Source organism: Sturnus vulgaris, chromosome 6, assembly GCF_052056855.1.
Source record: "Sturnus vulgaris isolate bStuVul1 chromosome 6, bStuVul1.hap1, whole genome shotgun sequence".
NCBI lineage: Eukaryota > Metazoa > Chordata > Aves > Passeriformes > Sturnidae > Sturnus > Sturnus vulgaris.
This window is the reverse complement of record NC_142248.1, coordinates 26922079-26937142: the sequence shown is the minus strand read 5'-3', so window position 1 is coordinate 26937142 and position 15064 is coordinate 26922079. Positions and strand designations below refer to the sequence as shown.

The window sequence follows — 15064 nt, the reverse complement described above, 5'->3', positions numbered from 1 at the left end:
GCACTCCGCGCCCAGGATGCGCCGCGCTCGGCGCGCTGCAGCGCGCGGCGGTTGCCCGCGGATGGCGCCGCGCCAGCGGGAGCCCCGCCGGGGCCCGGGGGAGCCGGCGCGTCCCGCCCCGCCCGCCGCCACCCGCCCGGCCGCGCTGGCCCTCGTCACCCTCCTCAGCTTCGCCTCCCGCTTCCACCGCCTGCGGGAGCCGCCGCACGTATGGTACGGGCCGGGGTGCCCCTCCGGCCGGGCACGGCCCGGGCTCCGGGGAACGGGTGGGTGCGTGTCCGCTTCCTCCTGGCCACAGAGGCCGGCACTGCGCCCTGGCTCCCGCCCCGCCCTTGCCCGGCGTGGGAGGGATCCCTGTTTGTCCCAGGCAGGTGGAGGGTCGGGACATGGCAATAAGAGCTGCGCGCTCAGGCCAGCCCGGCCTGGCTCCTGCGCCCTCCCCGCTGCTCTCGGGCAGTGCTGCAGGGAGAGCATCAGGTCCCGGAGAGGCGATTTTGGGGATGTGTGCAGCAGGCCGACTTTTAAACCTCGCTAAGGTCAATTGGAAATCAAAAGGGCAAACCAGAGGTTTTGGACTGATAATATCAAACTGTTTTTAAAATTGACCTTTCCTACAATGCTGCAGTGCTCTCCATGCTTCCCACTGAGTATAATGCATTGTCTCATATGGAATGTGTGGCAGTAACCCTCTATACTATAAAAAGCATAAGTATAAAAACCTTCCTGGACTTTTTTTTTAAACTCTCTTAGGTATTGTAGCAGATTGGTTATTCTGGTCTGTGTTTTGTTGGTGTGTTTTTTCCAGTTGGGATGAAACTCATTTTGGGAAGATGGGAAGTTACTACATTAATCGGACCTTCTTCTTTGATGTCCATCCCCCTTTGGGGAAGGTAAACTGCTTTTCTGTTACGTGTTTCAGAAGCCACAGGAGTGGGCCAGTAAAAGTCTGCCTCTGCCTTCTGGCCAAAGCATGTGGTGAACACCAAAGTCCTTCCTAACTGTTGTTGACATCGTAGCAATTTGCATTCTGTGTCCAGAGCCTCAACTTGCAACTTTTTGTCTTCACAAAACATGCTTCAAATATAAGAAAGCCAAACATTACTGCATGCTGGGTTTTTGGAAGGCTTGACATGAAAAAGTCAGTGTGACACTTGGAGGGCATGTGTAATAGAAGCCTGCATTTTAAAGGAAGCAAACAGTTCCTGATAATTTGTGAGCAAATGAGATGCCTGCCACATATGACCCTGAGAGCTCTGATTTCCTGTTCTGTAAATGAACTTGTTTTAGCAACAGTGTGTAGTGTGGATGAAAGTGCATCCTCCTGCCTCATCAAGGTTATCCTCCTTTCGTACTGAGTCTTCTGAAACTAAAGGGATAGGGAGCTGTGGGAGACTACAGAATTCTCTCTGCTCAGTTCCACACCTGGTATTTTTCTTGAGTTTGCAGTCATCCTTAGTCTGTTGCAAAAAGAATTCTGATTTTGCCTTTAGACAAAGGGCAGTATGTATGCATATAATTACTTTAAATAAACTATTTTTTGGATGATGTGTCTGAATTATTTGTCCTCTGGATCAACGTGGCTTCTATAAAAATCTTACCTGCTGCTAGCCTGGATACTTTTTCCTCCAGTGTGATTTTTCTGACCAGTTTTTTCACCTTTCCTCTTCAGATGCTGATTGGACTTGCTGGCTACCTTAGTGGCTATGATGGTACATTTCCTTTCCAAAAGCCAGGGGATCGATATGAGCAGCACAACTACCTAGGGATGAGAGGGGTAAGGCTCTGCAGGCCAGGGTCAAGCTAGTTAGCTTCCCTGTGCCTTTCAATACAGAGTGTTACATTTTAAGAACAGCTCTCTTTGATCAGGGTAGAGGTCTGCTTAGCCTTGTCTTTAAGCTCCTTTGAAAAGTGTTAATGGTTCTCTTGTGAATAAGTCTTAATGTGTTTCTATGAGAGACCAGGTGAGAAATTAAGGTGAAAATTGAGGCCAGCTCTTCCTGCTAATTAGTGAGACTACACTGCTGCATGGGATAGATATCTTGCCTGTTCTGCAAAGCAAACATTACAGAGTTTGAGCTTATCTCACTCCGTTGTGCCTGCCTAATCTGCTGGGGAGCGAGGGATATCAAAAAGCCACGATCATCCACTGTCACCTGCATTTTGCCACCATCAGTGACACTGAGCTGAGTATGCTGATGGGGCCTGGGACAGCAGGGCAGAATTCAGAGCTGTATTCGATCTGAAACCCTGGCTGTACTGCTGTTTAGGAAGACCAAGAGCCATATGACTGACAGCACGTAAGTCAAAAGGAGAAACAGTGATCAATTGCTACTTCCTAGAAAGAAAACTGAAAACTGGGAAGACATGTTTTCTTAGTTTAGTTTCCAGAAGCTCATGGCTTTAGATTTCCCTGAGCCAAAGGTGGGAGAGGTGCTAGAAACAGACATTAAAGACAATAAATTATACTGTGGTTTTGCTTTCTTTTGTTTTGATTTCTCCTCTTTCTCCTCCAACTATCCTGGGTCTCATTTGTGTAGGAGAGGGGAATCTGGTCTGCTAAAGATACAAGGTGCAGGTGTATTTTGTTCTTAGCTTTCATAATCTAGTATCTTGTTAAAAAAAGGCTGAGTGTAGTGCACCTACTTGACACATCCTTTTATGAGTATCTGGCCTAGCAAGAGTGTGACTGGCTGTTGTTACTGACACCGATGCAGAACAGAGTAAGGCTCTGTCCTCTGAGCAGTGTCTTTGTTCAGCTGATGTTCTTTGTGACTCAGTTCAGCTGCAGCAACACCTCCTGTTGTAGATATGGAAGAGAAAGGAAAGGAAAGGAAAGGAAAGGAAAGGAAAGGAAAGGAAAGGGTGCAAGCTCTTGTCCGCCGTGGGTGGGGTTATAACTTCTCCCATTATCTTTTCCTGCAGTTTTGTGCATTTCTTGGCTCCTGTCTGGTTCCCTTTGCCTACCTCACGGTGTTGGAACTGTCAAAGTCACTGCCAGCAGCCTTACTCACAGCTTTCATCCTTATTTTTGGTAGGTGTTCCTGCTACAGCAAAATAGAGTATCTTAATAGTTCAGATAATTTAATTTCTGGATTACCATGTGTTACCTAACCAGGGGATATTTGGGTTAATAAGAGACGTTCTCAAAAGCAAAGTAATTGCACTATTTTTTAATGTATATATGTATGAAGCTTTTTAATTGGTGGTCCCCTTAAGAAGTTTACAGTCTTGTTTAGTTCATGGGTACTTCTGTTATTTACATAACCACAGTATTGGATTAGATTGCACCTTAATTTTAAAAATTTTTATAAGGTGGATGGTCAGGAATGATTTTGCCCACTAGTGAAATATTAATGTTTCCCGTATGAATTATAGAGATGTTTAACAGCCCCTGCATTACTTCAGAAGAATTCACAATAAGAAATGAATAAAGTTCCTTGTTGAACTTTTGAGCCAGGTGGAGAAATTGACCTTGCAAATGACGTTACCAAATAGGGGTTTTGTGAGGACACACAAGTATTGAGGAATGGAGACTTGAAGTACCAAAGCCATATTCATTTTTTATAGGCACCATCTGAAAGATGACTTCTCCTCTGGCATCCTCTGGCACTATGGTGGTACCTTAGGTAGATCATTGCTGGCTGTAATCCTCTCCATCTACATGTTATCAGCACTTTGCAAATGGTGTTTCACAGCTACTGCTATACTGCCTTTTGGTTTTGTTTTTGTATTTTGTGTTTGTATTTTATTTTTGTTTTGTTGGGTTTTTTCCCTTTGTTATCCAGGTAGAAGATGAAATGTGGTCTCCTTCTGTTTCTAAAATTTCCCGCCTTCTTCTTTTCTTAACTACACTGAGGAAACTGAATCCCCACAATCTTAGGTTCGCTTTGGAACTGCAAGTCTGTCTGACATTGCTGTGTGTCTCTTTGCAGATACAGGCTGTATTACATTGTCCCAATATATTCTGCTGGATCCCATCCTAATGTTCTTTCTCATGGGAGCTGTTCTGAGTATGGTGAAATGTAACAGCTGTGCAGACAGGTGAGATAAGGATGATAATTTTATTAAACTATAGGTATTTAACTTTCACACGGTTAAAGTACATTGGTGATGTATGAACTGAAATAATTTCAGGAAATTTGAAGGTGAAAATGACTGTTGGTAGCAAAAAGAAATTTTTACTATGAGAGTTTGTGTAGTTAGGGAGAAAGTATTGTGACCAGAGTACACCAACTTACCTGTGACTGTAAGCACCTATAAAAATCCTGCTGTCTGAGGTAAATAGTGTAGTTTGTTTGGTCTAGAGAAATGGCTACAAAAACTTGGAGGGAAATATAGGCAGAATGATTCTGAATAAAGTAGTCAAGTTGCTGAGCACACTTGCCATAGACCCATGCAGAGAGGGTGGTGGTTTATAGGTATGGGATATGTTAGAAGGCTTCTTTGTGGCTGCGCTGTGCAGAGTAGTTTCGTTGAAATGCATCCCGAATTCAAAGACATTAAAAATCGAAATTCTGTGTTATGTATGAGCAGGTTTTATTTCATGAAACATTCAATAACTGATCATATCAATCTTAGTGTGTCTACAGTTCATGTGGCTGAAATGCAGCCTGCAGCATCATGTATGGTATCCAAGGCCATCCTTATCTACAGCACATTCCCCAGGGAATACAAGCACTAAATTACAGTGCTTGATCAGATCTGTGTGCCTTGACCTGAATTTATTTTTTATATCTTAGAACTAATACTCTTGTCAAAGCAGTTGATATTCTGCAAATTAAAAGCCAACTCTAGCTGCTGTGTTGCTTAGCAGGTCATGCGGATTTCGTCTAGTTGAAATAAAAGCATCAAGGAATTAGGAATCAGAAGGAAAAAGGTTTTAAAATCTACTGTAATTTTTTCTCATCTCTCTTCTATGATTCAATTTTATGTCAGTTTATAATTTGCTTGCTTTTTGCTGCAGCTTTTGTTTGTGTTTTGGATAGATGTTTTCTGCTAAGGCTTTCTTGCTTTAGTAAGGGTGGCTGCTCTTTGCTTCTTATTCTTTCCCATGTCCCTAAATTTTTGAGAAGTAACTTTGCACTTTATGGAGCAAAATTCTTTTTTCTGTTCTCAGAACTTCCATGTAGTCAGACTTTCTTCACACTAGTATTTTAGCTTATACCTCATGTCTGTGTTTCTGTCCTTGAATGGGAGATCAAGGGTTGCCTTCAGCTTAAGTGCACCTGAAGCCTGTATCAAGGCTTCACAAGCCTGGATCTGAAAGCAGTATCGTTGTGTGCCTCTAAACTAAATGAAAAACTAATTTGTTTTTCCACTTCTTATGGGTTCCTGAGAAGACGGACTGTAATTTTGTGGGTTAACTGATTTGTTATTTATTTTTGTGATCACAGGCTGCCCATTCATGTAGCCATCATTTTATTTACTGACTTGCTCTACTGGTCCTGCAGGCCATTTTCTGCCTCCTGGTGGTTCTGGCTCAGTCTGACTGGTGTGAGCCTTGCTGGAGCAATGGGGGTAAAATTTGTTGGCCTTTTTGTAGTCCTCTTGGTTGGCCTGAACACAATCTATGACCTATGGGACTTGCTGGGGAACCTCAGCCTGTCACTGGTGAGTTTCAAAGGCTTTTCTTTACTTTAAGCGTTTCTTTGTTTTGTTTGCATTGTAATTGTCCTAGTCTTTGACAGCCCTGCAAGTACCCAGAGATACTCTGTCTGCAGCAAAGAGAGGCATCTGATGTGCGTGATGAAAAATGGAGATGAAGGTTATAATGAAAAAATTATTGCCAGACTTTTGAAAAAGCCAGACACATTTATATTGTCAGGACATAATAGTATATAAGCACAACAGAAAGATTGTTACTTTTTCCTAAGAGAATCTGCTACCATTCCAGTTGGCTAAATTTTCAGTCTAAGCTGGAAATGCTTATTTGGAATGGTTTTACAGTGGCTCAAAGCAAGATGTTGTCCAGCACTGTTACCTGTCCTTCCAAGGAGTGTGTGCTACCTGGCAGACAGGCATGTCTTGAGCACTTTCTTTGCATAAGCAGTGTGAGCTCAGGCTCTGCTTTGTGAGAGTAAGGGGACAGAGGCTGCATAGCAGGAGCATCACAAGTCATAGAAATGCTCTGCAATCTCAGTATCCATAGCCAGTTAGGAGTATGAAGGCAGCCATAGCCTGCATGATTTCACACACATTTAGTTCTTCTAAGCCCTAAAAAATTTGCTAGTGGGTTTGAGTATCCTGGTCTAATATGTATTGCATTTTATGTCTGCAAAGCGTGAAATCTGCTATTTGGAGAAACGCCTTGATGTACCATTTGCTGTCTTGCAACTGGCAGGAAGAAAAATTCTTCAGTCTTGTATTTTAAAAGGAGTTGAGTTCTCCTCTTGTCTCAGCCTCTTTTGAAGCTTGAAAATTCTGTTTCTTTCACTTACTGATTTTGTCTTGTTTGTCTTATAAACAGTGGGGGTATGGGAGGACTACTTCTATTCCTCCTGTGTGATTTGTTTTCTTTGATTAATGTGAATCAATATGGGCTGCAAAGATTCAATGTTCCAACTCCAGAGAAGCACTTTTGAGCAAAGTCAGTTAATTGCATTTGAAATAGAACAAATCCATCATGTCTTAGCTTTCTGCCAGCAGACAGCTGCACAGTGATTTCATTTGTGTTGCTGGCAGCAAACCCCTGAGTGTTAGAATATGTAAAGAAATTTACTCCAGAAGGTAGATGCTTTCTGAATAGCTATTTGGCAACCTTGGTGCTTGAGGAGAGGGAAAAAATGGTGAGGATTAATCTCCTGAAAGCCTGAATAACTTACCTCTGCATTTGTTAGGAAGCTACTCATGATTATGTACATGCAATTTTTTGGGGATTAACTTGATTTCTAGAATTCTCAGCTTGTGTTGGACAATTGTTCTGGTTTGCTCACTGCTGTCTTTCGCATACACTTTCTTTTTTTTTTTGACTTTGTATTGAAGTCTTTAGTTAAAGGAAACAATTTCATGAAAATTGAAGCATATTGAGGCCTTTTTAAGTAGGGAGCTGGAGGTTAATTCACGTGCCTCTCCACTGCCTATATTTGGTTATGTACCATAAAGCAGCATTTTTCTAAGTGTCCAGTGGTTATTAAGTGTTCTGCTGAAGTACTTGAACTGAACAAGTTCAGTTGTTGACATCAGTGAGTTTTGCAATGTATTCAGCTTTTTCCATTCCTTCTGAATCATTGGGTACTAAGGGATGGAGAATGATTACCTTAATGATTATATGATAGGTGTCATGTTAAAAAATACGGAGAACAGCAAATATATCTACTTTCATCCACTTTGAAGTTAGTGTGGGCATTTAGCAAACAGGTTTTTGCTTTTTAATGTTTTTTCTTCTTCCACAGCTATTTAGTATCCACTCTCTTTTACATTATATATTCCCTCTACTACCAGCAGTGTCAGTAGGTTCTGAAAATGTAATAGCTTCTTTGGCATCTGTTTGCAAAACACGTTTTTATTGGTTAAAGTAAAATATTTTGCATTCATTTTGGGACGTCTGAAGAACAGGTTTTGCTGCTGAGTTTTCTCTAGCTTCTGGCTGAGCAGTACTAGAAGTTGCAGTGTGAGGGCATCCTTGCTAAGCAAGGTGACTTCTTTTAAGTGAAGCATACCTAGATCCCCAAGATGTCCTGGTTATATTCACATTTGCATAGACTTGTTGGGGGAGCAAATTTTCATTTTTCCTCTTGCTTAGCTTTGGTAGTTACTATTTTGATGTCTTTGCTGGGAGTTTGGGTCAAGATGTGTACCACTGATAAATTAAGGTCCTTTCTCTCCAAGTATTTTCAATGGCGGCCGCCCAACCTCCTTTGCCAAAGTTAGGGATGCTCAGCACTTTGGAACGCTAAAATCTCCCATTGCCTGTTTTTGTCTTTTTTCCCATGACCCTAGGATTTTGAGGTACCATAGCTCCAGCTTTTGGAGATACACAGCAAAGTCTGCCTCAGCTTTTAGCTTTCCCTGAGCCTTTCTGAGATAATTCTGCAGCCTGGTGGGCTTTCTTGCACAGCAAGCTCCAGCTATAGGACTGCTGCTCAGTCTTGTGAAATAAGGAGCAAAGTTGTTCCTGCACTGATCCAGATTGTGTTTGTTACAGGTCATGTTTGGGAAACATTTACTGGCTCGTGTACTCTGCCTCATCGTGCTCCCACTTGCCCTCTACACGGCTATGTTTGCTGTTCATTTTGCAGTGTTAAATAGAAGGTATTACACAACGTTTTCTCCAGAGGAATTACTTGTCTTTGCTTTGAATTAAAGGCTCTTGGTTATACAGTGCTCCACTTTCAGTGTCAGAAGCACAACCACAAACTGTGTCTTTTTTTTTTATTCCTTTCCCCAACTCTCTGGCCAAGCTGGCAGTGAAATTGAATTTGAGCTTGAGACTTTCTGAAATGCCAAACAAGTAACCTAACCAAACTTCCTGTCTCATTTTTTTTCTCTTCTCTTTCTGGGACCTGAAAATGTCTCAACTCTATTCTTTGTCTTTTTGTAATTTAAAAAAAGTCATTGTATTCCTGAAAAATAGCTGTGATTAAGAGTCTAGTGTGCCTGAAGGGAGGGCTCTTTCTTGAATGCTTGCAGCCAAGGGATGCTTTTTGTAAGGAAAGAGCTTGTAATGTTTTCCATATGCCAGCATTAAAAAATGAGGTGAATAAGCATTTCACTGTAAAGAAAGAATAGAAAAATAAGTATTGTTTTTCAGTTAAAGTTGACTAGTCTTACCACTAACCTCTTAGCAGAAGTAAGACTACAGGAGCCACAGAGAAAGGCTTTGTTATAGCTGTCCTGATAGCAGGTCAGTTTATTTGTAAGAACACCTCTAAAGACAGTTCTGATGCTTTGTGCAGTGCCAGCATGTACATTTTTATGACCTCAAGCCCTTGTAGCTCTGGACAATTTCCTGCAAGACTGTCTGTCTGCTGTGATTCACAGCATTGGAGAAGTGTGCCTCTTAAGGGAACTGCACCCACTCTTCTTCTTCAGATGCCCAGTCTGCTTTTATAATTTTTTTTTCTGTAAAAACAACGTGGTAATGCATGACAGATATTTATATGCTGTTTAGTGAGACTTTGAATTGTCATATTCTTCCTCTTTTTTGTAGTGGTCCTGGGGATGGTTTCTTCAGTTCAGCTTTTCAATCGCAGCTGATTGGGAACAATCTTCATAATGTCTCCATTCCAGAGCGTGAGTGTCCAAATGAATAAAGCACTCTGAATGTTGTCAGTGTACATGAGAACTTAAATAAATGTCCCCGTGACTCAGTGCAGGGCAGTGTGAATTATGCCTTCCATGGTCAAGATCAGATCCATGCTCTTCCTCTGTGCAGTTTTATGTATTGACAGAAAGAAAAAGGCTGAAAATACCACCATGTTCAGTGCATGGTCACTAGTTGTTTCATCATATTCCATCTAGTGGGAAAGATGCCATTTTGAGGGGTTTGACTTTGTGCATGGATCTTGTTATTCTTTGGTTCTATATTGCTTGAGACAGCAAAAAGATATTTTTCCTATTCACCTTAGATTTGTAGGTATTCAGGTGTGAGATTTGTTTCCAAAATATGTGTAAATGGAAACTATCAACTTTTGTGACACAAGTGTGCCACTAATCCAGCTGTGTTGTATTCCAAATGCATCCAAATTTAGAAGAAAGAGGGTTTTGTGGTTGTTCCCTAATTCTCAGGTTGGCTAGGGACTGAGCCTTTAAAATGGTTCAGCTTTCTGATTACTTCAGCTTTTTTCTGGCTGTTCCCTGCTTCAGAGCTATCACTGGGGAAGCATCAGGTCTGTTCTCCAAGGCTGAGTTTTCTCACTTGCATTATGGGGCTAGGAGGGAAGATGTCTTAAGTCAGTGTATCAGCTCTGCTATCCAATAGCTGAGCTTGCCTCCCTTCTCTCTTGTATTGCTGTAGGGGTCAGCAGTGTTTTAATTTGACTGTATACTCCTGGGGAAAGCTATCTCAAAACTCTCATTATGAAATTACAAACAAAGGAATGCTTTACCACATCTATGTTAAAACTTAGTGGGAGAGTTTTAAGTGTTTCAGCCAAATGTTACATAACAGTTTCACTGAATCCCGGTTAGGGATGGGAGAAAGCTTGCAATGAGCCCTGTGGAGTAAGGTGTCAAACAGGAAACAAACTTCCATCAAAACAATGGAGAATGCAGGCCTAATGGAGCACTATAGACTGGCTGGGGGAGATACAGGAGAGCTGCCTTATGTCTTTTTTCCTCCTTCTTTCTCATGCAGATTTGGCATATGGGTCTGTGGTCACAATGAAGAACCTTCGGATGGCAGGGGGATACCTTCACTCCCACTGGCACCTCTATCCAGAGGGCATTGGGGCTCGCCAGCAGCAGGTTGGTGTGCTGTGACTATAGCCACTGACTTACTCTCTTTGCATTTAGCATTAGGGGCCAAACTGGTAGGAGCTATGTGGTTACTCAGGATCTGTTGCCCTCTCAGTGCCACAGCTGCGCTCTTGTCTTGGAACTCTGACTTAAAAGGAGGCTTGAAGAGAGCCTACCACACTGCACCAGACAGGTAACTTACAGTAACAAGGCTTTGCAAGACCTCTATCCATAAATGGAGTCCAAGAGGACTTCAGAATAGTCTTCCATAATAAAGATACCTCAAGGAAGGTTGTAAAACTTTGTTTAAAATAAGAACGTTATCTTACAGCTTTTCTGACTGTATATTAAAAGCAAGAGAATAGAACTGCTGTATATTGTTTTTACTCCAGCCACTGGCCTCTGTGACCTTACATGAATCTCTCTCCTTAGTGCCTTGCTTCCTTCATCTGTCACCAAAGAATTTGTAATGCTTTGCTCATTAAATTAGATACTGTATGTTTGTAAGCCAATGTAGCCATATGGAAACCATCTGAACTAAGGGCTTCTCATTAAGTGCAATTAGTGAAAGCAATAAGCAATTAAGTGAAAGTAGAAATCAGAAATCATGCAACTATCTCTAATTAAGAAGTACAAACATGAAGAGGATTTCTTATTTTTGTCCTTCATCATCAAGCTTCACAAATCTTTGCTGATTCTGCACTTTTACCAAAATGTATTCTGCAGTTTGATTATTGGTGTCTAAAAATTGTTTTGAGATCCTTGAAAGAAAGTTGCTAGAGAAACACATGTGTTTGGGTTTTAACTTCCTGCTGTCTCTGTGGCTAGTAGGAAGTTTTCAGAAGTGAAAACTTTGTCTCGGATCTTTTTTTCCTGCTGGTGGTCACAATCAGAATTTCTAATACTCTAGCATGACATTAATGTTTGTTGCAGTATATGGAGATGTCATGCAAAACTGCCTCAAGCGTAGGCAAAATTGAAGTGCAGATCATGCTTTATGACAGTAAAAACAGGGAAAGGCAATTTGGAGAGGACACTAATGGGAGTTCCTCATGGAAAATGGGACAGGGTGGAGATTTCCCCCCTGTGCTCCCTGTCCTGGTGGTAGGACAACAGTAGGGTTCTAGGGCAGTTTAAGGGCTTTGGAGAGGGGAAGAGAATTTAGAACTCAGAGGAGATTTAGAGAGAAAAAAGTGATCCCTCTGCTTTCACTTTCCCCTCCTCTCCTGATGGCTTGACCTCAAGGTTCTACCTCCAGCTCTCCTTTTTCCCCATCGTCAAACACTCCTCTCTGTTCTGCCTCTCACCCACCCACTGGGCCATCTGCTCCCACCTGAGAGAGAGGCACAGGTGGGGCACTGGGCTGGGGTCCCACATAGCAGGGCTTGCTGCTCTCTAAGGGGAGGGTGGGTGAAGGGAGTACAGCCCCACATGCTCTGAGGAGCAGCAGCTTGGAATAAGATGGTCTTTGTGTCCATGGTAGCAGTAGATACAGTTACTCTGTGAGGCTGAGCAGGCTGGCAAGGGTTAGCTGTGTGGGATGTGTGGCTGTTATGAGTGATCTCTGAATCCTTACCTTGCCTGGTTCCTTTGGCAGATATTATGGTTGTCACAGTCAGCTTGTTTTCCTAAATCTCTACTGTGTAAAGCCAGTGCTGCTTCTATCGCCTGGTTTGGGTAGTGGTCAGTGATTATTCAAGAGCTCTGGTTTGGATATTCTGTTGTTGTAGAAGGAGCATCTGGAACAGGGTGAGAGGACGTCAGACTGTATTTGGAGGCTGATGGTGCATGTGAGCTGCCATGAAGTGTAGTGCTTCTGAATATGGGCTATACACTGACTAAGAGGTGTGCTCTGGGTTGAGTGACCCATAACTGGTTTCCTAGGGGGCAATGTCATCAAGGTAATCCCAGGATTTCTCTGTGGTTGGTGTATTCATTTGGGGCTTTGGTTTGCTGGATGTGTGACTGCTATCAACAGCTTTTTTTCTTGTTAGGTAAAATAATTAATCCTGTCATTTCAGGTCACTGCCTACTTACATAAAGATTTGAATAACCTGTGGCTCATAAAGAAGCATGATTCAGATACAGGTAACAAATACCAGTAAAGTGCCTTTTATAACTGCTGCTTCTGTTTTTCACAATATCCTGAGTTCTTTCCAGGGCAGAGTATCCTTCATGGATATGAGGGGGAGAGGAGGAAGAGCAAGGGGAAGCTGTCTCCATCTTGATTTACATTGTGTGTGTCTACTGTGTTTTTGGTTCTTCTCCAGGTGGTATAGCTGAAGTAAATAAGCTTTTCTTAGCTGAAGGTTGCATTGACAATTTTTCAGCTGTTTAAGGCTGCAAAAAACAGCAGAGAAGAAATTCGTCTGAACTGAGTTAATGTTTTTTGCAATCTGTTATTGTGGCTAAGAGTCTTGGGAAAGCTTGGTCCTGTTACAGTCTGGTACATTGTGTTTGACAGATTTTTGTGGATGATTGCTTGGGACAAGATAAGAGTACTGAATGTGATGATCTGTGGTTTGTACAGAATGCCATTGGTTTGGATTATGTAGTGTATGTAGCTGAGGCATGCTTGGTCTGGCAGTTTCCTTTTTTTTACCTGCTGCATGTGTTCATAAAAATTAACAAGGAATAGTCTAAAGAGCAAAAAATGTGAAAAACGTAGATATATAAGAAAAACTATAATCAGTGTTGCAAGAGTCGTTTATAGTTCACATTCTTTGGAGTAGTTCTCAGGGTTAGAGTCTAGAGCAATGTTTTACACCAGGCTTAGAGTCAACACAACTTTGCTTGATTATCTGCTTGAGGCTCGAGCATCAGCAAGAAACTTTCTAAGAACCTGGTAAGTTTGTCAGTGCATTGATATGATTAGTTCATCTTCCTTCTGCAGATCTGTCTGACCCCTCAAGCCCTGTGGAGTTTGTGAGGCATGGAGATATTATTCGTCTGGAACATAAAGAGTAAGGATGATTTCTGGGATTCAAAGAGACTGTGTGATTGAATAGATTGGTGGGAGACTTGTCCTGCTGCAGACTGTGGTTAGACGAGCACAAGCAGGCTGTGTGACAGAGGTATCTGTATATCTGAATTTCCAGTGTCAAGTTTGTAGAGTTTTTCTTCTATGGTTTATGTTTTGAAAAGTGTCTATTAAATGAGAAACTTTTAAGAGAACTACACGACTTCATTACAACTACCTACCCAAGCAGCAGGGAGATTTGTTCAGTTGTTCGATAATCAGGGTAACTCTTCCAGAGAAGCAATTTCAAAACCCTCGTTCTGTTGCCTGTGTCCATGCTGAATTTTCTAGACAAATAGAATATCAGGGTTTTTTGTCAATGTACTGCAAGCATCCTGTTCCTCTGTTCATAGGCAGTATCCACCCGCTGAAGTTCTCAACAGCACTGAGATCATACCAGCTCAATGCTTTCAATGACAATGGGAGCTGATCCCTTCCCTTTCTGCAGGAAATACCTAGGAGGAAGCGGGGGAACCATAGTGACTTGATATTTAATCTTTGTCTGATCTAATGTCACTGTGCCAAAATGCTCTGTGCTTTCACAGCTTTGATTTCTTAACAGAACCTCTAAACTCATGAGCCAGAAAATCATGTATTGTATTCAGTATGGCAGATGCACAAATCATTGCTTAGGTTTCCAAAATGATTGTAAGACTTATTTTTTTAAATTTTGAATTTGGGAGTCTACTGTCAAATATATGGTAATGAGGATGATAAAATCTTGGTTAACCAAAATGGGTTAAGAGGTCTCTGGCATAGGAGTTGGTGGTACTTGGGAAGGATCTGGCAGGTGTCACAGGGACAGCCGTGTCTGTGCCGATGGCAGCAGTGCCTTTGGCAAGGACTGACAGGCTATGGCCAGGTTTCTCTGGTTGCCTCAGTTGGCAGACCCTGCCAGGGTGGGAGGCTCTTTCTCTGCACTGTGCTGGTGCTCAATGGTGGCCACTGATTTCCCCCTAAATGGTACAATATTTCCCTGCAAAAGCAAAACTGCTAATCACAAAAGGTCAGGATCTTGCTTTTCTTCTTATAAGACAGGTCTCTGTCACACTTTTACTGTTAAATAAAAAAAACCAAAGCAGAGCAAACCAAGACAAATTTCTTCCTTTTAGAGGTGGTAGACTGTAGTTTGAGGGTTGCATTTATTCGTGCTGTCATCCATTTCTGTCACTGCCCAGTGTGGCATAAGCTCAGAGTCACATGCTGGGAAGTGACAGTTTCACTCCATGTCCCCCATCCGGTTAAGGCTGCATTCTACTGTGCCCTCAGCTGGAATTCAGTGGTTAGAGTACTGGCAGATCTCTGAATGGCTCAAACCAATGTTTTTATCACAAATTGACAAGGTTCAAAGGTTTGACTTTTAATTTCATTTCAGAACTTCTAGAAATCTGCACAGTCACCAGCATGAGGCTCCCCTGACAAGGAAGCATTTTCAGGTCACTGGCTATGGAATAGTAAGTGAAGGCGAGATAAAACAAAAGCTTCTTCTTTTGGGAAGAGTTCATAATCATGCCAAGGAAATTTATTGTTGCTTTTTTTAGTTTGTTAGCCAGGATGATAGATGAACATCTGCCATCCTCAAGGAAAAAACTGATGTAGTATGAAATGCCTTATCTTATATTTAAGGTCTATTTAATGTGAACACAGATA

The 15064-nt window shown here is 42.1% G+C and overlaps 1 protein-coding gene across 5 annotated transcripts in view; it reads left to right on the top strand.

Annotated features, from left to right (window-relative positions):
• Positions 1–81: 81 nt before the first annotated feature.
• Positions 82–15064, top strand: part of POMT2 (protein O-mannosyltransferase 2) — a 34931-nt gene continuing 19948 nt past the window's right edge. For 3 of the 5 annotated variants that reach the window (XR_015804643.1, XR_015804641.1, XR_015804642.1), the window contains exons 1-11: positions 806–890; positions 1670–1774; positions 2923–3031; positions 3933–4041; positions 5451–5610; positions 8144–8250; positions 9149–9231; positions 10295–10404; positions 12417–12483; positions 13289–13358; positions 14790–14868. Coding sequence is in view for 1 of the 5 variants with exons in the window: in XM_014869785.2 (XP_014725271.2) it covers positions 831–890; positions 1670–1774; positions 2923–3031; positions 3933–4041; positions 5451–5610; positions 8144–8250; positions 9149–9231; positions 10295–10404; positions 12417–12483; positions 13289–13358; positions 14790–14868 (1059 nt within the window). In the remaining 4 variants the exon portion in view is untranslated. Of the gene's footprint in view, positions 214–247; positions 267–805; positions 891–1669; positions 1775–2922; positions 3032–3932; positions 4042–5450; positions 5611–8143; positions 8251–9148; positions 9232–10294; positions 10405–12416; positions 12484–13288; positions 13359–14789; positions 14869–15064 lie in introns of those variants that run through there. The other 2 variants (XM_014869785.2, XR_015804644.1) reach the window with 2 other exon arrangements.